Here is a 22,678-nt window from a genome sequence, read left to right as displayed (position 1 = left end):
CCCGGCCCTGCCCCCCTCCTTTCCCAGCTAGCTCAGTGCCTTTCGGAGCCAGTGCCTGCCGCTCTGGGACAGCAAGCAGGGCTGAGCGGGGAGTGCTCTCTCTTGCTCCTTTGCCACGCCCCATGCCCCTGCCAGTTGTCATGGTTACTAAGGATGCCCTACCTCCAGGGGGTCTGCGGGGGCTCCCCGGAGCAGCTCTTTCTCCCCTCTGTGGGCCGACTGGGATGAGATGTGCCCTCCCTCAGCCCCCTCTTCTTCCTCCTCTGACGGTCCACTGGACCGGTGAGCCAACCTCTTGGGGTCCGCCCCAGCATCATTAACGAATTGCCCCAGTTCCTGGCGGCCCCCCGCCCAGTTCAACGGACCTCTGCTGCCCCTCACCATTCAGGTCAGCAAGGCGGGGCCCTGGGAGGGCTGGGCGTGCAGGGGGGCACAGCCTCCCCTGGGGGTGACCGCGAGCTTTGCCAACCTCCCCCCCATGCTACTGTTCCAAGTGCCAATCACCACACCACATCTAGCCCAACTGGCCCCTCCCTAGTTTGGTTTTCTTCCTAGTTGGGTTGTTGCTGTTGTCTTGTCCTTTTCCATCTCTATCTTGATGGGAAGGTTGTGATACTCAGTGTCAGAGAACAAACCCCCTTGACACGGGTTTCCAAATTGACTCCATCGGACCATGCTCCTAGGATGGCATGACCGCGTTCCTAACAGTTAAACACGGAACCCCTTCCGGAAGGCATCTCCACACCCTCCCTTCCAGCCTTCTAGTCTCTGCCCCACACAACCGGGGATCGGGGTGACTTTGGGCTGATACCAGGAGCCCTGGACCCGGCTCTGCACCATGGGCCAACAAGGCGGCCTTAGGGGCCGTTTTCCTGCTGTGCGGGAGGTGATCAGAACGGGGAGCCCTCCCACCTCGCCTCCATCACTGGCCAGGTTGAACTCAGGGCAACCCAAGAAAGGAGGGATGTTTATCATCAACTTCACTTTATTTATTCATTTTTTTTAGATTTTATTTATGTATTTATTTGAGAGAGAGAGCGTGCGCACAAGCAGAGGGATGGGGAGCGGCAGAGGGACAAGCCGATTCCCTGCTGAGCCGGGAGCCCTACTTGGGGCTCCATCCCAGGACTCCGGTATCATGACTTGAGCCAAAGGCAGACGCTTAACAGACTGAGCCCCCAGGCGCCCCCACCAACCTCACATTATAGCTGAAGAACCTGAGTCACAGAGAGGTTAGTTAACTTTCCCAAAGAGACACAGCTAATCAGGAGGTCAACCATGAGATGTGGCCCCGTGGACAGGGTAACGGGCTGCACTTTCTGCACCCAGATTCCGCCTGATGCCTACCCTCCCCGTGAACCTCCGCCCACTCCAGCTCCCTCAGACACCTGTCCTTCCTAGTGACACAGCTGCGACTGGCTCCTGGCCAGACCTGGGTCCGACACTCACTGCTCCCGGTTCATCTGCTTGGAACCCACGTTACGATGGAGACCTCTTTTCTCTCCATGCGCAGTAGCTGCCCATGGGGCCACCCCCTGGGGCCCGTGAGATTGTCTCATCGAACCACTGACCTGGTTGTCCCTCGCTGCTCTGTCCTTGTGTCGACTACCCCCAGACATCAATGCTGAGGCCAGCACTAGGCTCTTTGCACCTTGAAAGCTCATCAACAGGGTCAGGGCTCTGGGGCGGCTGAGCTGTGGCCCTGAGCAGTGTGGGGAGTCTCTGCTCAGCAGTTGGTCAACTCACTGGCACAGGACAGGCAGGCTGCCTGCCTCGGATCACCAAAAAGGGCCAGAGGCTTCCACTTTGCCCTCCCTCCTCCCACCCCACCAGCTGTCTGGCCCAGAGGTTCAGGACCTTGCCCACTACCACTCCCCAGATAATGTGCTCTGGATCTGGGCGGCCACAGAGAGGTGAAGCTCCCCTGGGGGGCTGGGGGTTCCAGGTCTCCCCCTCATCTATATCTCTGTACCTTGCTCATCCACTCCCCCACCCCTTCTGCCCAAACACGCTGTGACTTTGCAGCCCTTCCTGCCTCCTCTTCTCTCCCTGCTGTGTGACCTTGAGCAAGTCACCTAACCCCTCTGTGTTGCTTCTCTGAAAACAGGATGAGAAGAGCTCCTATCTTATGGGTTGTTGTTAGAATTAAATGTAAAGCCCAAGAACAAACCTCAGGCCAATAGGAGGTGCCTTCTGCGCATTCACCCCATAGAGAAAGTGTCCAGGGTTTCCTTCGGACTCTCCCTCGCAGAAGACCCCTTTAGGGTGTACCTCTGGCCTCCACCCCCATGGCAGGAGCTCCTGATGTCTGGCCTCCCTGCAGGTCCCCATCTCCTGCCCTTAACCCGCAATACGACCTTCCTCAGGCCCCAGGACTCAGGACAGCCCTGCTCGAGGGCCTCGCGTGGCTCCCATTTGCACATGGAATGCAGTGTCCACTGGGAAATCTCAGTACCTCCAGAACCTTCCTCCCCCCTCTTCTCCGTTCTTCCTTCTCAGCAGAGACTGAGCCTGGGGAGGCCAGGACCCCGATTCTCCCTCTCTCACTAGCCAAACACTGCCCCCTTTGAGCCCAGCTCATGCCCTACCTCCCCTTGAATCCTCAGGGATGCCCCCCCCCATGAACGCCCATGTTGGGAGTAATGGGTTCACGTGTCCTCTGTGAGCCCTAACTATGGCCGGGGCTGGAAGCCACAGTGAACAAAGCCAGTCAGCTCTGCCCTTTGGGAACCAGGGGTGTGGATGCATCCAATCCCCCAGTCGGAACTCAGAGGGGCCCTGGCATCTGTGGCTTGATCGGCCTCAGAAGCTGGAAGACATTGCCCACAGCGTTTGCAGACCGCAAGCGCGCGCGAGGGAGCGGGGTGGGCGGGACCACGGCCCGCGGAGAACTCACACTTGTCTGATGGGGACAAATGACGACCCAGCGAGGACTACAGCCAGACCTTCAGATTTTTCAAGAGAAACCTGACATTGTCTAACACGGAAGTGCTGGCTATTGATTCAACTCAAAAAAGGAGCAAATAGGAAACCCTGGCAGCCAATCAAAGCACATCTGCGAACCACCTGCGGCCCTAGACCCTAGGTTTGGACCCCTGGGGGACACAAAGACCTCCAGGTCTGCAGGTCAGCTCAGTGGTTCCTGCAATGCCTGTTTGCCCATTTTCCCTCTCTGGCTTCAGAGTCCCCTTGGGGCAGCCGGTCTCAGTGGCCTCTTCTGCCTTAGGGCCCCAGCTGCTAGTCACCATGTCCTCTTGGAACCCCAGCTTTGCGTCCAACACGGTCGGCATCTCTCTCTCACCGGAACGACAAGAGTCGTAAGCCAAGACTCAGAACCGCGGGCCTGGGTCGGGGCAGTCTTGCAGGAAGGTTTTCTAAGCTGTGTGAACTCGGGTGAGGTGGCCACGCCCATCTCCTGCCCTCTAGACCCCCAGGTTTAAACCCTAACCCCCTTGGGTTTCAGCCCTGTTCTCTCCACCCCACCCCCATGTATGGGTCCCTGCTGCCCTGGGGAGCTCACTGAATGTCTCCCCACGGTCATTGTCCACTGCTCTGCCCAACATGCTGCCGCTGACAGTGGCCAGGCGAGCCAGCACCAAACCTGGGGGGATAAGCAAGGTCACCAGAGCAAAGGAGCTAACGGGAGCACTGGCAACTCTGGGCTTACGGAGTTTGGAGGGGAGGTCACCTTGAATTCAGTGCCGGGATGCCCAATATTCCCACCACCATGCAGGTGTCCCCAGCCCTGCCCCACCACCACAACCTACCGCCAAGGGCCAGACAGACCCGGGGGACTCACTCCCTGTGGTCAAGTCCCCATGCCAAGCCCTTGTGCAGCTCTGGGGAGTCAGCGATGAAACCATAAGCAAGGCCCAGGGGGTGCCGAAAGGGGGTGATTCTCAGGTTCCAGAAGAGAGGGTAGGGGTGAGGAAGGGATCCTGGGGACAGGTTACTTGGATGGTGCACTTAGCAGGCTGGGCTCCTGTGTGGGCCGAGCCTGGAGGGATGTAGGTTTTGGTAGGTGATGGGCTGTGGTGTAGGGTGTTGCGGGTTCCTAGTAGGATATTATGGGTTCGTAGTAGCTTAGGACTGGCTGGGTTTCAAAGTGAGCATGGCTTGGGTGGTCTAGGTTCCTGGTAGGCCGGACTCAGGGCGGTCTTTTGCCTGGGTGGATGGGTAGTTTGTGTTTCAAGTTGGACTGGTCTTGGGTGGTCTGCATGCCTAGGTGGGCAGGGCTCAGGGGATGCTGGTCCGCGGGTAGATTTTCTGGTGGACCGGGGTCCTGGGAGGTCTGGGCCCCGAGGCGGGGGCACTTAAGATGAACCAGAATCGCTTGGGGTTGAAAGACAGGGCGTGGGGCAGCGGGGTGCAGGGTCCCAGCCTTCTCTCCTGCCATCCCCAGGAGCACCTGGACATCTCCCAGACTTCAGGGCGGAGCCAGGGGTGGGGTATCCCTGCCTTCCAGAGCCTCCTGGGCTGGATCTTACAGGACATGGGGGCAGACCTGGGCCTGGCGCTGGGGCCCTGAGCCTACTTGGACGCCGCAGTGGTGATGGGGGTCGTCCCAGCCCGCACCCCTCCACTGGCCCTGGTAAATGGTGCTGGCGCATGGACAGACTCAGTGTTGTGCCAAGTGATTTTTTTTTTTGAAAACAGGTGCGGACAGGAGGGGCGAGGCAGGGGCGGTCCTAGATGGAAATGCTGTTCTCTATCAGCACCGGGTCCAGGTAGTAGTAGGGGATGGGGAGCCCCTTGTTGCGCTGACGGATATTGTGCGAGATCTGGGCCAGGCGGCGCCGCAGGGTCTCCATGCTCCTCCGTGGGGCCTCCTCCACGAAGTGGATGTCGGGGAAGTGGCCCAGAGACCGCTGCGGGCATGCAACCGGGCAGATGCCGCCCACCAGCCCGGGCCCCTCCGCCTCGCCCCTGCCACCCCCGCCGCTCTCCCCCTGCCTCCCGCCCTGGACACCCCCTCGCCTGTGGTCGGGCTCCCCCCGCCCCCAGCCCTCTCCCTGCCCATACTCGGAGTAACCCCACCCCCTCTGCACCCCGAGGTCCCCAGGGCACCTTGTCGTCGGGCTCCCGGCTGAGTGTCCAGAGCACCAACAGGGTGATGCACGTGGTCTTCACGTCGGGCAACGTGTCCATGAAGGTCTCCAGAGTGGTCAGCCCCTTGGCCTGCATCGGTGGGTTCCTCATGGACGACGGGAAGTTGGGCATCCAGGCGGTGTACTCCAGCTGGACGGGGGCGGGGTGGGGGGATGGCAAAAGGGGGAGGGTTCTGGGTCAGACAGCACCCTCGGGACTCTGGGGTCTGAACTGAGCTAGGGACTGAAGCAGGGAGCTGGGCGGAGGCCTGAGTCGGGCTGATGGCCGACGCCGGGTTGGCGGGCTGGAGCTGGGTCTGGCGAGGACCGGTACCTGCCCTGTGTTGACAGCGGCGTGCTTGGCGGAGCAGGTGTAGATGACTATGGTGACGTATCTGATCAGCTCGGGCACCGTGCGCAGGCACTGAGGGAAGCCTGGGGGGCGGGGAAAGGCGGGGCAGCGTCAGTCCCGCCCGGGTCCTGGAGGCTGGCTGAGGGCGCCCACGAGCCGGACCTCCCCCCCGCCGTGTCCCGCCAACGCTCCTAGCTGCCTTTTCCGGGTCCTGAGCTCATTCTGCCTGCTTGGCCCTCCTGTGACTACAACCCTCATCCTCCAGCCTCCCACTGCCCTACCCCACCCCATCCAGCCCACAGGTCTTGGGAGGTGGACCCAAATGGCCTTGGCCATGTCCTCCAGGGCTGCCTGCCGTGGAGGTGGGGCCCTGGGATCTTTACTGCTGCTCCCTTAGTGGGGGCTCTCTGGTCCCAGGACTCAGGGGTGGGCGTACAAGGCTTTGGGGGAATCCCGGCTTTCTTGCCCTGAGCCAGCTGTCCCTCATCCACACCCACACTGCACACACACACAGATTCTTTCGAGCCTCTGCACTCTTGCCAGGTGGATTTCTTGGTCCCACACTTAACCAAGCTGCTCACTTCTCCTTCCCATTGTCCCCAGGTTCCAGAAGCCTAATACAGTCAAACAGAACCCATTGTCCTCCTCCCCAAGCTCGTCCTTCCAGGCCCTCAGCCCACAGCATGACACACACCATCCACCCAGTTCCACCCATTTCCCACAGCCCCAAACCTGGGAGTGGTCCTTGGCCCCTCCCTCCAAACCCACCACGAAACCCCAACCAGTCACCAAATTCTGTCATTTCTCTCTCCCGGCCAGCTCCGGAATTCTCTGCCTTGTCACAACTGCCTCCTGGCCAGGCCCCTGTCACCCCCCTCCTGGACACCCCAGCAGCTTCTAGAACTGTCTCGGGACTCCCTGGCAGCATGACAGTCTCAGGTGCAAATCTGCTTTCCTTGCGGACCTCCTCGACGGCGCCCTCTAGTGGTCGGGGTAATTCCAGCCTCCCTCACCAGACCCGCCACTGGCCCCTGCTCTCTGCTTCCGTCTTAGCTTAGCCCCATAGAGAGTCTGGCCAACTTCCAGCCTCAGCTCAGATGCAGGGACCTCCGAGCAGCAACCGCAGCTCCCCCTGCCCGCTCTGGCTTCCCATCAGAGCTCTTCAACCCCACCTCTAACACCTGCTGGCTAACGACCCCCCCCAACCCTGCAGCTCCTAGCCAGATGTTCGCCAAGATGTTAGATCTCAGCTAGATCTTAGCATGCTGCTACCCTCCGCTCTCTACCCACCACCCTCCTCCGACTGGGTTAGGTGCCTCCCCAGGGCTCCTAGTGCACCCCTACCCCACCCATCCCGCACCCCCCGGCCTGCAGCAGTCCTAAGACAGCATGATTGCCCGACTACTGAGAGGACCAGCCCTGAGACTTGAGGGCAGACCCCTTCTCCTGTCTCATTCCCGTTGCCTCCCAGTACCCAGCGTTTATCACATCCTAGATGCTCACTAAATATTTGCTGAGTGGTGCCCACGCGGCATGACCTCAGGATACTCGGCGGCTGTTCTGGAACCCACCAGCTCCCCGGTTACCGGCACACTCTACCCTTTTAAGTTTGAGCTCACACCCCATTTCTCGGCCCATGAAGGCTTGTTTCCAGCGTGGGGTCTGGGAGCCCCCCAGATCCCCAGAGACGACCCTGCCCCATAGCCCCTGAGCTCACACAGGGACCAATCGGCAGCCCTGTTTCCTTCCCCGAGGATTTGCCTCTCCAAGATCTGGCTCCCTCAGCCCCCAGCAAGACATGTTCCACCACCAGCCGGAAGGGGCCACCCCTTAGCCCCAGGTCCCGGCAGGTGCCCAGCGCCCAGGCCCATACCTGAGCTCTCACGCCCTAGGAGGCACTCTTCAAATATCTCCTGCACCCAGGACTGCAATTCCGGGTCGTCCGCCACAGCCGCGTCGCACGGGTAATAGTAGGTGATGATCTCTGTCACGTACCTGACCAGGGGACAGGCCTCAGTTTGGATCCTCCCCTCCCCCGGCAGCGCTTTCCCCCGCCTCTCGCCCCAGTATGGCCCAGCCTCAGCCGCCCCATACCTCCCCCGGCCTGCAATTGGGCACCTCCTGTGGGGCGCGGAGATGGCCTCAGCCCCAAGCCAGGGTCCGGGCCTCAAAGCTGGTCCATGCCTGCTCCCATCCCCCAGGCCGTCCACCCTGCATGTCACAACCCGCCGGCCCGGCCTCACCTCTCCAGGGCGTCCCACACAGCCAGGGAGTCATCGCGGTAGTAATACCCCGGCAGGTCCTGGACCCCACGCTCCACAAAGTCATTGGGGAGGTAGAGGCTGTCGTAGGTTGTCTCTGACAGAGCCCGCACCATGACCTCAGCAAAGCCTTTCAGGCCCAGAGACATGCTCTGGGTGGGAGGAGGCAGCCGCTGAGGCCGGCGGGGTCACAGCAGGGCCCCCACTCTGAGCATCACACTTGCCTCGCACAGAGCCCACTGTGTGCTCCTCCAGCCGGCCCCTCAAGCTCCCACGCTCCGGGCCAGCACCCTCGTGGGCACAGCACCCACGTCCCCCGGCCCCCACCCGCCATTCCCCTTGTGATCCGAAGGCAAGTGGGAAATCATGCTTTAAGTCTAATGGCAACGCCCAGAATGGCAGCAAAGGTCTCGCTGGGGCGCGGGCAGAATCTTACCCTGGCAGACAGCCCCCCCTCGTTGAGGAGGAGGGCCCGCCCGATGCTGTTGATCTGGATGGTGTACCGGGTGTGGGGGACCAGCAGCTGCAGGAGGGAGCAAGGAGAGAGGACCACGGTTAGCCCCAAAGGACCTCAGCATCACTCCCCCTCTTGTACAGCATCAAGACCCTATCACTTTGGGAAATCCCCACCCCAAGCCCTCTCTTGTGGGTGCCCAGCTGCCTCACCAAGTCTACCAGGGTTCCCCCTGAGCGCTGAGCGAGCCAGGTGCCTTTCTGGGGGGGCCTGGGGCCCAGCCCGTACCTTGTAGAGGGGGTGGCACATGGGTAGCTGCCTTATCATGGCCAGACAGAAGGCCTCTGCGATGAGGTGCGTCTCCAGCAGGTGGGAGATGGCCTCGTGGCAATAGAACTCCGCGTAGCGCACCCATGTCTTGGCCAGCAACCAGTCCCACTCAGAGTCACTGGGCAGGAAGATGGGAGAGTCGGGCCCAGGAGTCTGGCTGAGCTAGGGATGGGGAAGGAGGGAGAGTTAGGTGAGAGCACACACACACACACACACACACACACACACACATATACAGAAACGGCCCCCACTGCAGGAAGGAGGCAGAGAAGAGTGAACACACCAGGGCCCTTCCTCCCTCCTCACATTTGCTCTTGCTGTCCCCTCTGCCTGTAGTCCCTTTCCCCCTCCCTCTCTCTACCTGGCAGCTCCCATTCATTCAAGAAGCAGCTCGCCAGTTGCCTCTTCTGAGAAGTGTTCCTTATTTCAACCCCGCAGCTGCCCTATTCAGCTGTACAAGTTGTGCACTGCACAAGGGTACCAGCCCTCTGGGGCAAAGGGAGTAACTGAAATCCTGGCTACGCTGGCTATGTTCCACTAATGAGCCAGGAGCATCGGGGCTTGGCTGAGCCCCCCCATAGAGATGCCTTTTTCTAATTTGGACATGACGTTGGTGGAGACCTCTGGGAACGTAGCACCTCAATCCCGTTTCCTGCCAGGCCACTCTCAACGCAGTGGCTAAGTCTGATTAGCTCAGTATTTCCAGCAGAGGTCTGGCCAACAGCAGATGCTGGCTTAACAAGTAAATGAGGGAATGGACCCAAAGAGACAAGCTCAAGCAACCAAGCATGTTCCCATCCTGTCATGGGTATGCTCTACACACCCCTGCATGTACCAAGAACAGCATCAGGGACCCAAGTTCAGTCATGGGCAGACAGGTGGACAGGGGAAGGACCAAGTTGTATGCATGTAGGGACCAGAAGGGACTCAGCCCAAGGCTTACACACGGGGCCACACACACAGATAGGAACATGCATAAACATACGTGTGTTCTCACTTGCACACACAGGGATCGCACACTCGTGTAAATGGGCACGTGTGCACGCACACACACACGCATGCGCACACACAGGCGCTCGCATTGGCAACATGCTCACAGGGACCCAGGCCTGCACCCCAGGCACCTGGATGGCGATGGGCATCATGTTCCCCTCCGAGCCGAAGTGCAGCAGGCAGAGGGGCGCGCAGTGATGCTGCTTCCTTCCGTTGAGCTCAATGGTGGGGATGCCTTCCAAGATGCGGTAGTCTGCCAGGTAAATGTTCCCCTTCTGCAAGGGAGCCGCAATGGGGGGCAGGTAGGCACCAGCAGGGGGCACCTGCGAGCCCCGCCTTGTGTGCAGAGTGCCCCCCAGGTGCAGCGGTTGGCTAAGGACCCGAGCAGGGAGTACAGCGGCTGGTGGGACTCTGGGGACAGCGACGGTGGGACTGGAGAGACGACGGGGACACCCAGGGAGGGAGAGAGGCTGGGAAGCCAGGGATCTCCAGCGGGTCGGGCCTCACCTCTAGCTCCGCTTGCAGGCACGTTCCCTCGCCCAGGAACGGCGCCACCATGTCATCTGTGACGGGGAACTTGTCCGGGATCCGCGTGCAGCGGCGGAGCAGGCCTGGGTTGACGCCGTTGAGGTACTGATACCCGAAGAAGCTGTCCTCTGTCCAGTGCTCGGCCACGTACTCTGGGGGGTGGGGGGGACCGTGAGAGCGTCATGACGCGGCCAGGTGTCCCTGAGACCCGAGACAGAGGAAGACCACGGACACCCGAGAAGCCCCCCCGCCCCCCGCCCCAGCCTCCCCTTGAGCAGCCGGCGGCGCCCAGGGCGTCATTCTCCGCGAAACCGCCAGAGGGCGCGCCCGCCCAGCCGGCCACTCGGGCCTGGGGCTGGCTGCGCCTCGATCCTGCGGCCCCAACCCGGCGTCCCGCCTCCCGCCCGTGCCCGCAGCTCCCCGCCGCCGGACACCGCAGGCTCCCCCCGGGCTCGCTTCGCGTCCCTCCACCCCATACCGGAGATGAAAGACTTGTTGGAGGGGAAGATTTTCTTGATGTCCTTCAGCCTCTTCCACGACTGCTTGCAGTCCACCAGGCCGCGGAGTTTGAAGCCCAGCGCCCTAGGGGACCCGGTTCAAGGGGGAGGCGCTCACACAGGCAGCCCTCCCTGCGTCCAGGGGTCTGGGGGCTCCGGGGCTCCCTAGGCCATTGCTAGCTCTGGGGCTGCGGTGGAGGCCGAGGCGCGTGGAGCGGGGACAGGGGCGCCCCCCCCCACCCCGCGCACACTCACATGGGCCCCAGGCGGAAGAAGAAGGAGGCCGTCTTGAGGAAGGAGTAGCGGAGGTTTGAGTTCAGGAACTTGGTGGCCTTAATGTTGATGAGAATCGGGAAGCCGGGGATATAACCGTTCCACCTGTAGGAAGCAGTGCAGGGCTGGGGCGGGGCACCTGGGCTCGGGGCAGCGCAGGGAGTGGGCAGAGCCCAGGGGTCAACCATGGGAGGGGCCCCAGGGCAGCCTCAGGTCCTCACTCGGGCCGGTTGGGGTTTCTCCGGACAGGAGGGCGGTAACTGGGGATATGCACGTAGTTGGGCAGGCCCGGAACGAAGACCCTCCAGCTGCAAAGAGAAGGGAGTCGCTGGGGCCTGGTGCCCACGGCCAACCCAGGGACGGAAGGCCAAGCCATCACAGCCCCCTGGTCCCCCACAGCCCCTACCGCCCTCTGCTCACTGGTAGAAGTCCTGCTTGGCTCTGATCTCCTCCTGTCGATGCTCCAGAAGGATCGGGAGCGTGTCCTCTGCTCTTGTCTTTCCTGCAAGGAGACCACAGAGGAGGTTCAAGGTCTGACCTTGGCCCTGTCTGCCCCGGACCACTTTGCAAGGATCAGAATTCAGCTCCTGCCCTCTAGACTGGCTCTGCGGGCCCACAGACAAGGACTGGGAAGGCTTACCCTGGGCTGGGGAGGGAGGAGGGCTATGTCCTCCCAAAAACTCAGAAAGAGGGATCAGGGACCACCCTTCTCTCCTTGGCTCTGCCCCTGGAGCCGGGCTTGCTGCCGGGAAGGAGTCCCTTTTCTGGACCCACTAAAACATTAGTGAAGGTCAGTCATGTAGCAGTAGGCGCTAGGCACTTTCCAAACACTCTCTCCTACATATATAAACATACATGTTTAGATTTTATTTATTTATTTGACAGAGAGCACAGACGGAGAGGGAGAAGCAGACTCCCCACTGAGCAGGGAGTTGACGCGGGGCTCTATCCTAAGACCCTGAGATCACGACCTGAGCTGAAGGCAGAGGCTTCATGTTGGAGCCACCCAGGGGCCCCGACTCTACTTATATTAATAACAATCCACACAGGAACAACCTTACCAGCAGGTGACTTACAGGCCTGCAATCCTGTCTCCACAATTCCAAAACCCAGAAGACGATAGATGCTAACCTTGTCTTTTTCACAAGTTGAGCACAAATTCCTTTGTCTGCAAAACCTGCTCTGAATTTACCCGAGGCTATAGAGTCTTTACTGAACTCACTTGGCATAACTATCAGTGTTTTTTTTCTGCAGAAATATTCTAATATTTGGCAAGGGGGTGCCCTGGTGATGGATATATTATTTAATGTATAGACCGTGTAAATGGAAAACTATAGATATAGATGTATATATACAAACATATTCTAAATGAGATCTGAATTTTTTTCTCTGAAGATTTATTTATGAGAGAGTGTGTGCGTGGAGGGAGTGGCAGAAGGAGGGGGAGAATCCCAAGTAGACTTCCTGCTCAGCAGGGAGCCCGACCTGGGGCTCCACCCCAGGACCCCAGCGTCACCACCTGAGCTGAAACCAAGTTGGACACTTAACCAGCTAAGCCACCAGGTGCCCCTGAGATCTGAATTTCAAGAGCACCCTGACCCCAAAAATTTCAGCTAAGGGACCATACCAATGGTCCATACAACCAATGTTACACAGAGAGAAAGCGTGAGCTGGGATTTGAACCAAGGCAGCCTGCTTGGGACCACTCACCGTCCCCCCCAGCCACGAATCACACCAAGAGTTGTTAAGCCTTTAAAAATTCCTTTTAGAGGCAATGTCCCTGGATTCTTGCATCAGCCCTATAAAGTAGGCTCTGCTGTTAGACCTATTTTCCCGAGGAGAACACTGAGGCTTAGAATCCGGCTAGTAAGTGGCGCTGAGACCCACACCAGGGCCTGTCTCTGTCCAACGTCCTGGCTGGCGGCCCCAGCTGCCGTCTGCCTATCACCGCAGCCCCGTCACCTTCCCTCGAGGCTTCCTTCGCCACCTCTCCTTCCTCTATCTGCCGCACCTCTTGTTGTGTCCCGGGTGAACAGTGCCCCCTGGAGTTGTGCAACCCCCGGGACACGGCTGGGCTTCACCCCCTGGGTGGGGGCCAGACTCCTTCCAGGGCCGGGCCGTGACGCAAGCTTTCTGTGCTGCTGTTGCAAGCGGCCGCTCCACCCAGCACCATTCCTGCACGGCATCTGGCCTCGTCCTGCCCTGCCCCTGCTTCCCGGCCACTGGGCCACCGGGAAGATCCTCCATACCCCACCCTGGGGCAGGGAGTCGGGGGAGCGCTCCCCTCAGTCTCCCCATCCTCCCCCAGGCCTGCCTCCCTCTACCTCTGCCTCTTTCCCCAGCTCAGGCCCTGTCTCCCTGCTCCCAGGGAAATAAGAGGTGGACCAGGGCGGTCAGCTGCCGGCCAGCCGGAACTCCAAGCCCCCTCCCCTCCTGTGCACCTTGAGGGAAACGGAGAGAGGCTGGAGGGGTGGAGCCAAGGGGACCTAAGAGGACAAGCTTGCAGTTCCCATGTAGCAGTCACCTCCTAGGAAGCCAAGGGGACCTAAGAGGACAAGCTTGCAGTTCCCATGTAGCAGTCACCTCCTAGGAAGCCAAGGTGAGCCAAGCCCACCACTCAGGGCTGTGGCAGGGGTGGGCACGAGGAGCTGGGACTCCCTGACCCTCTTCCAGGGGAGCAAGCGAGTGTCTGGGAATACAGCCGCAGCCTTGACCGCGCACTAGAGAACACCCCGCCGATCTAGCATTAACAGGCCCTCCCCTGGGGTTACTGGAAGAAGGGGCCCTTCGGGGGCCACAGTGAGTCCTGGGGGAGAAGTAAGGCGTCCGTCGGAGTGGCAGGGAGGGAGGCCCTGGAATGTTCCAATAGAACATCCGTGCCCCGCTGGAGACCCCGTTGGCTCTGTTGAACTCCCAGGGCTTCGTAAGGGAACAGGCAGCAGGTGGGACGGTGACCAGGCATCCTGCTGCGTCCCATGGGAGTCAGGGACAGGACCGCAGGGGAGCCAGCGGAGAGCACACTTGCCTTCGGCTAAGACCCGGGATCCTGAGATCCTGAGGGCGGCCCCGAGCCCCCCATCTGTGTCCCCACAGGGTGCAGCCCCGAGCTGGGCCCTGGAGCACCAGGAACTGAGGGTCCTATGTGAGGGCGGCCGGTGGGGACGGGCCCAGCAGGTGACAGGCAGGAGGGAGCCAGGGGCCTGGTGGCAGGGGTGGGGTGCTGAGGGCTCACCTGTCGCCTCCCTGAGGGCCAGGGTCTCGTAGCCGTCCATCCACTGGTAGGCGGGGAAGTGGTAGACGCGGCCGTCGGGGGCTCCGATCTGCACGTAGTTGCAGTACCAGGAGTCCTTGGGGAGGAAGGCGTAGCGCTCCTTGTGCAGGCGGATGATGATGAGCTCCCCCAGGTCCTGCTCGCAGCGGACGGTGTACTCGTCCACCTGGGCCGGGCGCGGGGCTAGGTGAGTGGCAGGATCCCCCCTGCCCAGGCCTTCAGCCAGGCTCTGCCCCTGCACTGGGGTTGATGCCCACCTCCCTGGGCGGGGGGGGGGGGGGGGGTGACCTGGTCATGGGGCTCCCCTCCCCCACTCCCACTGGGACTCATGCAGCCCCCCCAGGGGCTGGTCTACAAAGGGGTCCAAGTGGGGTCCAGGGCTCCCCCAGACCTCCTGCCATCTTAGAGTGGGCAGAGGTGGTCCAGCCAGCCTCGTCTTCTCCCGCTTATCAGTGAAGACGTGGAGGTGCGGACATGGCCATGCAGACAGAGTGACCTGCTAATTTCACCAGCAGCAGGTGGCCGGACTGGACCCAGAATTAGGGCTGAGGGACCAGCAAAGGGCGCCTTCCATCGTGGAGAAGGCAGGCCCCACTGGACAGGCTGGTCGGATGCCATTTTAAATTGCAGATAATCCAATGTGCTTTTAAGCCATTTATGATGCAACTGAACTTGGGAAGAGTAAGGATGGGAGGGAGAGGGATGAGGGAAAGGGAGAGGCCATGGGCAGGAATGAGGGAGGTGAAAGGATATGGGGAGAGATGAGGGAGGGGGAGAGGCAGTGGGGAGGGATGAGGGGGAAGAAGAGGAAATGGGGAGGGATGGAGGAGGGAGAGAGGCCATGGAGAAGGATGAGGAAATGGAGAGAGACCAGGGAGCGGGAGAGGCCAAGGGCAAGAAAGGGAGGGAGAGGCTGAGAGATGAGGGATGTGGGTGAGTGATGAGAGGAAGAGAGAGGAGGGGAGAGAGGGCAGGGAGAGATGAGACATGAGCACAGAGGGGTGAGCGGTGACAGAGCAGGGATGAGGCAGGGTGGCCGGAAAGCAGGGACCCAGGGACCACTGGGAGCCAGGTCTGGGCGGAGGCATCCAAAGCTGCCCTTGGAGCCCCCCGCTTGCAGGGCTCCCCCAGAGTGCCCTGGTGCTCCACGCCCTATCTTCCTCCCGCACACACCTCCAGCCGTCCTCATGCTCCCTGGACACACACACACATTCTCACACTCCACACACTCACACACCACAGTCACACTCCACACACACATTCTCACACAACACACACTCACACACCATGCTCATACTCCACACACTCACACCCCACACACATTCTCACACAACACACACTCACATTCTCACACAACACACTCACATACCACACTCATACTCCACACACACATTCACACACAACACACACTCACATTCGCACACAACACACTCACATACCACACTCATACTCCACACACACATTCACACACAACACACACTCACACTCCAAACACATTCTCACACTCTCACATTCCACACACATTCGCACACACCACACACTCACACACACCACACTCATATTCCACACACTCACATGGCACACACTCACACTCCACACACACCTCACTTTGGCAGTCCACACACCCAACACACACATAACACACTCATGCACGCAGAGCACACACTCACACACCACACACATATTCACACTTCACCACACACGCACGTATATTCCACACACGCATACATACCCACAAGTACTCACACGCCACACATTCACACGTACACACACAGACCACGTACACACAGGCACACTCACGTGTACACACACATGCACACGCACCACCCCCCCCACACACACGCACTCACTCACCGCCCCAGTCGCGAAGTCTCTCCCGAAATGGTTCAGCAGCTGCTTGTGGCTCTCTCCTCGGGTCCCCACAATGGTCAGCGAGATGGAGTCCATCGTTCCCGACAAGAGGTCGGTCCCCGTGGCCACCTTGACTTTGTAGGCGGCCATGGCTGCTCTTGAGGAAGCAGGAGGGAGGACTCAAGTGCAGACACCGAGGGGGGCCGCACAGCGTGGGGGCCCAGGCCAGGCAGGGCAAGCCAGACGCAGGCAGACGTGGACGGGGCCAGCCTCCCGAGAGGGAGAGGTGAGGCAGGGACGTCTGGCCCAGGGGCAGCCCGGAGCCTGGAGAGGTGCTGCCCTCGGCGGCGGGGCGGGGAGCCAGGCAGGCTGGGGCGGGGCGAAGTCGGGCGGGCGGGGCCGTGTCTGGGCCGCCAGCCCTCCAGCAGCCCGCAGGGAGGACCGGCAGACAGGGTGCTGGGCTGGCTTCTGAAAGGGTGGATGGAACATGCCTCGGATGAAGGAGGCTGCAGGGTGGGGGAGCCAGTCCAGCCTGAGCCCAGGCCCCAGGGAAGGGGGGGGAGGGGGATAGGGCTGGGCGGGGCCCCCAGATCATTATCAGCCTAATAAGCGCCTTCCTTCTGCCCGCCCCCATGGGCCAGCACTGGGCACCCCTGCTGAGCCCATCCAGGGGCAGCGGTCACCCCCCCCACACACACAGTGGGGGCGGCCCGGGGGGGGGGGGGGGGGACGGGGCACAGCAGGAACTCTCTGTGCTGATGGCCGGCTGCCAGGCCGTTCCTCTCCGGACAATGGGACAGGCAGTGGCCCCTGCAGGAGGTCCATCCTCCTGCCCCAGAGCCCAGAGCCCTTGAGGGGAAGAGCAATGGATGCTCCAGCTGAGCTCAGGGCCGCACAGAGTCTCCAGGGAGAGGGGATCCGGGAGGGAGAGAGGGTGTCTGTTGCCTCCTGCAAGGCCTGGGTCCCCCGAGCCGAGGAACGGGGTGCCTCCGAGAGTGGATGACACTTGCCGTGAAGCTGGGCGCACGAGAAAGAAGCCACGGGGTGGACGTGTACTTTGTGGTGTAGTCCTAACAGAATTCTACCCGGCAATTTAAAAAAAAAAAGGCCCAAACCGCGACGTGGACGATATGGACGATGAAAGAAGCCGGAAGGGAAAAGTGCACGCTCTATCGTTCCAGCGATTGGAAGTTCGAGAACAGACGAAACCAGGCAGTTCCTAGGAAAGCTCGGCGATGGCGGCTGAGGAGCACCTGCGAGGGGGCGAGCCGCGTGGCGAGCTGGAACGTCCTACGGAAGGGAATTGATGCATTTTGTTCTGTGCTATCCCTCAAGTTTACAAAGTACTCAGGCTCGCCCCACCCCCCTCCCCCCCAAAAAACAACGAACGAGGAAGAGGATGGGGCTCAAGGTTGGGCTCTAATAGAACTGGGTTTGTCCGGAACTAAATCATTCATTCCTTCCGGCCTGCATCCCCCCAGGAGGTGTCTGGGGAGCACACCTGTGTCCCGGCACTGTCCTAGGCCCTGCAGATGTGGAGAACAAATGAAATCCTCGCACAGCAGTAAGCTCTGCGGGAGCTTAGCGGGGAGAGAAGGAAACAATCTTTCTGTTAACAGTTTGGACATTACACTCTGCGGAGAATCTGGAGGGGGAAGGGAGTTGGGATTGGGGGCTGGTTTCCAGGAGCCACCAGGACTGGCGGGGGCCCCAGGGTAGAGCTGACTTTAGGAAGGTATTGGGACTGGGGCTAGGTTAGGAGAGAGGGTGGGAGGTTTACTCTCAGGGACAGTGAGGGGAGAGTCACATTCCCGCCCACTCTTTTCTTCTGCCTCCCAGGAGCAGCTCCCACCAACCAGGAAGCTCCAACCCAGGTTCCCTCTGACGTGTCACCCTTCTGTCACCATTGAGGGAAGGTCACACTTGCCCGGGGCCAAGTTAATGTCAAAGAAGGCTGGGATTCTGAGATGGAGAGAAGATTCCAGAAGGTTCCGGATTGGGTGAGGAATGGAGAGGAGGTTGCAATTCAGGTTGAGCTTAGGGACAGGGCTATGATCAGAGGAAGGGACTGAAATGACCTTTTTAAGACCCAAATGTGCTCCTGTCACCCCCATGCCATCCAACCCCAGCTGAGGCCTGGCGGCTGCTCCTTCTGACCTTTCCGATAATGACGTCATCCATTCATGTAGCTCCAGTGGCCTGTCTCCTAGGTCTTGTCCCAAAGCAAATCACCACCCTTCCTCCTGGAGCTTCCATTCTAGGAAGACAATACAGCTTACTAATGAAGTAAGTAAAATATTCTGTTGGTGATCGAGTACTGAGGAGAAGCAGGGAAGGAAATTATAAAGCATAAGGGAGCAAACTTTAGATAGAGAGGGGTCAGGGAAGTGCCCTTCAACAAGGGGACTTTTGAATAAAGGCGTGAAGAAAGTGAGGTCAATCCCCCTCGCAACCACAGGGCCTTTGCACATGCTGTCCCACACTACCACTTGGACTGGGTCAAGTTTTCTCTTCTTTCTGATGTTAGCTGGATAAGGGCTTCATCAAGGAAGGCCAGATTTCACTACTAATGGTTCCACGGCACCGCAGCTAACATCTTTGACTGATGCCCACCCTCCCCGCTGGATTAGACAGTCCTTAGTTTGGTTGGGTTGTCTCCCCACCTCCCGGCTCAGTACCCAGCACCTGGGAGACTCTTGAAATGTGATTCTTATTTTTTTTTTAAAGATTTTATTTATTTATCTGACAGAGAGAAATCACAAGAGAGGCAGGCAGAGAGAGAGGAAGGGAAGCAGGCTCCCCGCCGAGCAGAGAGCCAGACGTGGGACTCGATCCCAGGACCCCGAGACCACGCCCCGGAGCCGAAGGCAGCGGCCCAACCCACTGAGCCACCCAGGTGCCCTTGAAACATGATTCTTAATGGTAGGCAGGCTGGTGTGATGAGGGTGAGGAGGCCAGGGCTGAGAAGCGCACCAGGGATGGGGCTGGATTAGGGGGAGACTGGAAAGGAGAGCTAGATTGGGGTAAACACCAGATGGGGTGGGGGTGGGGGAGAGGAACTGATTAAGGGGATGGAGATGGGATGGGGAAGAAGGCTGGGGATAGTCGTGCTTGTGTATGACTGTGGGTGACTGGCAGGGCTGTCTCATCTGTGTGGCACAGAGCTGCCCTGGGCTGAGGACCAGGAGCTGTCAGGCAGGTCAGGCCTGCCCTCCTGGGCTCCTCTCAGCCACCCAGATGACTCTTGGGGGATGCTAGGAGCCTGATGCTGCAAATTTGCATCTTAAGATGCAAATTCCAAGCCAAGTTCTCCCTGCCTCGACCTAGCAGACCTTGCAGCCACTCCCCTTTCCTCGAGACTGTGCCCCCAGGGGGCTGCTAATCTTGGAGCAGGGCGGGGTGGCTTGGGGATTGAAGCTCAGGGGTTTGGGAAGCCGCATTTCCAGGCCCCTCTGGGACACAGAGTCCCCCGCGCAGTGGGGGTGAGAGGCCCCTCCTGAACCTTGTGATCCAGCGGCAAAATTCACACAGTGGGATGTGGGGAGGAGGCAGGGCCCCTGCAAGGTAAAGCGAAAGGGGAATTTGGGGGAGCAGGACAGGGAGATGATGGTGTAGAAGTGTTTGGGTGTCACCCCAAATGGTGGGGATCCACCTCCATCCCCCAAAAGCTGCCTCCTGAAATCATAACCCACGATCAATAGGTCTCCCTCCGGCCAATCCGTTTGTCCCCCAAAAGCAAGAGCACAGCGGCCCCGGGTTTGATCAGGACAAGGGTCTGGAGTGGGCATTCAGTCCCTGAAGGAAACGGATGGAGGTGAGGACGGTGGGGGACGGGATACGAATGTGGCTGAGCACGTGGATGAGACTAGACACGAGAATGAAGATGGGGCGCTCCCCACGTATGGCCCAAACGTGGATGCGTGCCTCTGGGTAGGTGCTCACTGGGCTGAAAAACTGGTTCTCCTGGACCAGGGCCGGACGGGGGAGCCAGGGAGGTCCCTGGGAAGGACAGGAGCTCGCTGGGTTGGCTCGCAAGGGCCACCCACACAGGAAGCTGAGTCCCCCTGTTTGCCCCACCCCAAGCCCTGCAAGGCGGGGAGAGCAACCCCTGGGGCCCCGCCCCCCAGGGCAGAAAAAAATCAAATGGGGTCACTCTCCTGCTTAAAACTCGCCAGCGGGTCACAGGGTGCTGCCCTTAGAATCAAATCCAAGCATGCAGTGTGGACGTCAGGATTGCGTGTGACCAACGTCCATCCACCTCTCTGTCACCTTATCCCAGCAACTCTGGCCCTCTGTTCCTTGAGCACGTGGTCTGTAACATCTCTGCCGCCCCCTCCCCCCCCACCTCCCCCACCACCCCACTGGGCTGTCTCTAGTGGTTTGCTCTGATCCCAGTCTCAACTAGCCAGCACCTGCCCCGAGTGGCTCTCTCTGACCACCAGACCTCAGTGTCACCGCACCCCCAGTCCTGCTAACCCGGCGCCCTGTTGCATCTCCCAGCCCCACCTGCGGGCTCTGGAAGGATCCATTTGTTCCTGGGCTTGCCGTCTGTCTCCCCAGCTCCTGACCGAACAGGGAATGGCATCTAGGACAGGGGAGGCTTGAGGCAAGCGGATCCTAGAATGCCAGCACTGGAAGGGACTTTCCAGGTCTACTTGTCCCTCCCGTTCATCTGCCACATTGGGGCCACTGAGGTTGAGGACTTGCTCAACACCAGCTGGGAAGAGAGGCTGGCGTGCTTCCATCCAGCCTCTGCCACCGTCCCGGCCACACAGGGGTGCCTCTGGCTAGATCTTAGTCCTTTGATCTTTTTTTTTTTTTTTTAGGTTTTATTTCTTTATTTGAGGGGAGGGGCAGAGGGAGAGGGAGAAGCAGGCTCCCCACTGAGCAGGGAGCTCCACACGGGGCTCAATCCCAGCACCCCAGGATCATTCCCTGAACCAAAGGCAGACGCTTACCCCACGGAGCCACCCAGGCGCCCCGCCTTTGATCGCGTTCTAAGGTGTACACAGTCTGGGGATTTGGCTAAATTCTCAGGTCGGAACCTGCAGGTGAGACATTCCTGAGCATCCCTGCTCCTGTAGTCTGGCACGGGGCTGCTCCTCCGGGGATCACAGGGGCAGGAAGTGAAACCCCACCTGCGTGTGGCATGGCCCCAGACTGTCCTTCTCCACCCCCAGCCCTCGTCCCCTCTCCCCAGAAGCCACCGGAGAAGGGGTTTGGCTGAACGGTGGTGGGGAAAGGATTCTTGGGCCTGAAGGGGATGGGGAAAGGGATGGGAGTGTTGTTGTCAGGATCTGTAGGACCGTGGCTGCTCCGGGGTTTTGGCACAACAAGGGCCAAGGATGACCATTCAGGAGAGGAAGTTCGGTCCCTGGGTTCTCATGGGGCTCAGCCAGCACCTCCGGTCATCCTCAACCCTGGAGTCCAAGGTCAAGGCAGCTGGAAGATCCCCACTAAACGGGAGAATGAGCCAGGCGGTGGTCTGGTGCAGGGCTGGGAGACTCTACAGCCTAGCAAAGCCCTTGCCCAGGGGACTCTCTGGATCACCAGTTGCGGCAACAGAAAAGCCGTGGGATGGATTCCCCTACCACCAGCGCTGGAGGGATGGAGGTACCGTTCCTGGGTCCCTGGCCAAAGACACAGCGACTGTGGCCAGAGAGAGGCCATGACCAGGGTTTGTCAGGCACAGAATATGACTCGGAGGCAGAGGAGGTAAAGGGGCCGGATCCAAAGTCAGGGGAAACGGGACACAGGGAAGGGGTCATTGGATGGCTGTGGAGAGAGAAGTTACCCATGACTGAGCCGAGAGCTGCACAGATCTCTTCTTTCTTTCTTTCTTTCTTTCTTTCTTTTTTTCTTCCTTCCTTTCTTTCTTTCTCTTAAGATTTTATTTATTTGAGAGAGAGAGCATGAGCCAGGGGGAGAGGCAGAGGGAGAGGGAGAAGCAGGCTCCCTGCCGAGCAAGGAGCCCGATGTGGGCTTCAATCCTAGGATCCCAGGATCATGACCTGATCCGAAGGCAGAGGCTTCACTGACTGAGCCCCCCAGGCGCCCCAGGATTCTATTTCTAAGGGCTTCGGAGCTGCAAGGGAGGACATCAGACTCCCCAGACTGCTATCTGCATCGGTAATCCTGCAACCACAAATCATCCAAAATCAGCGGTGGGACCCAGGAAAGTGTTTCTCGCTCAGCCCCTCGCCCAGCCCAGGTCAGCAGGGGAGCTCTGTCCTGGTCCCTCCGAGACAGCAGCTGATGGCTACGCCGTCTCCACGTAGGCTTCTAGAACAGCAGAGGCAGAGAGACGGGAGCTCTAGAGGGTCTCACGCAAGTGACTAAGTGCCCCGGGCCGGAGAGGACCCACATCCCGCGGATCCCTTCCCCATGGAGCTGGTTGACCAGAGCTCATCCTGACTCCACCCAACCAGCAGGGGCCCGGAGACTAAGTCTTCCCCGCGTCCAGAAAAGTAACCAGATCCTAGGGGCAGCGCTAATAACTCCCACACCCAGAAGCTGGATTCTCAGGGTTTGCAAAGCACCTGCTTTTTTCCTATCGGCCCGGTGAGTCTGGATATCCCCTCGCCTCCGGATGGGTGACACACTCTGGGAGATGAAGGCAGGAAGGCGGGGACTGGCTAGGCGCTGGGTGGAGCTGGGAGGCCTCTGTCTCCGAAACAGACTGTCCAAGAACCCGCTGCTGCCCCCTCCTCCTCCCACCCTGTCCCACCCACCCCCCCACACACCCCAAACCAAAAATGAAATGGGAGCCAAATATGTTGGA

The 22,678-nt window shown here is 59.8% G+C and overlaps 1 protein-coding gene across 1 annotated transcript; it reads right to left on the bottom strand.

The window, feature by feature from the left end:
• Positions 1-4,662: 4,662 nt before the first annotated feature.
• On the bottom strand, positions 4,663-16,147 carry ALOX12B (arachidonate 12-lipoxygenase, 12R type). Its single transcript, XM_045985627.1, has 15 exons — positions 15,901-16,147; positions 14,008-14,212; positions 11,196-11,277; positions 10,997-11,083; positions 10,758-10,880; positions 10,484-10,587; positions 9,985-10,157; positions 9,609-9,752; positions 8,443-8,646; positions 8,137-8,223; positions 7,683-7,852; positions 7,313-7,434; positions 5,422-5,522; positions 5,068-5,238; positions 4,663-4,868 (listed from the first exon to the last, which is right to left on the bottom strand). Exons 1-15 carry the CDS (start codon positions 16,045-16,047, stop codon positions 4,689-4,691), a joined length of 2,100 nt encoding a protein of 699 aa, XP_045841583.1. The 5' UTR covers positions 16,048-16,147; the 3' UTR covers positions 4,663-4,688.
• Positions 16,148-22,678: the final 6,531 nt, after the last annotated feature.

Source organism: Meles meles, chromosome 18, assembly GCF_922984935.1.
Source record: "Meles meles chromosome 18, mMelMel3.1 paternal haplotype, whole genome shotgun sequence".
Classification (NCBI taxonomy): domain Eukaryota; kingdom Metazoa; phylum Chordata; class Mammalia; order Carnivora; family Mustelidae; genus Meles; species Meles meles.
The sequence above is the reverse complement of the archived record's forward strand: the minus strand, read 5'-3'. Positions and strand labels throughout refer to the sequence as shown.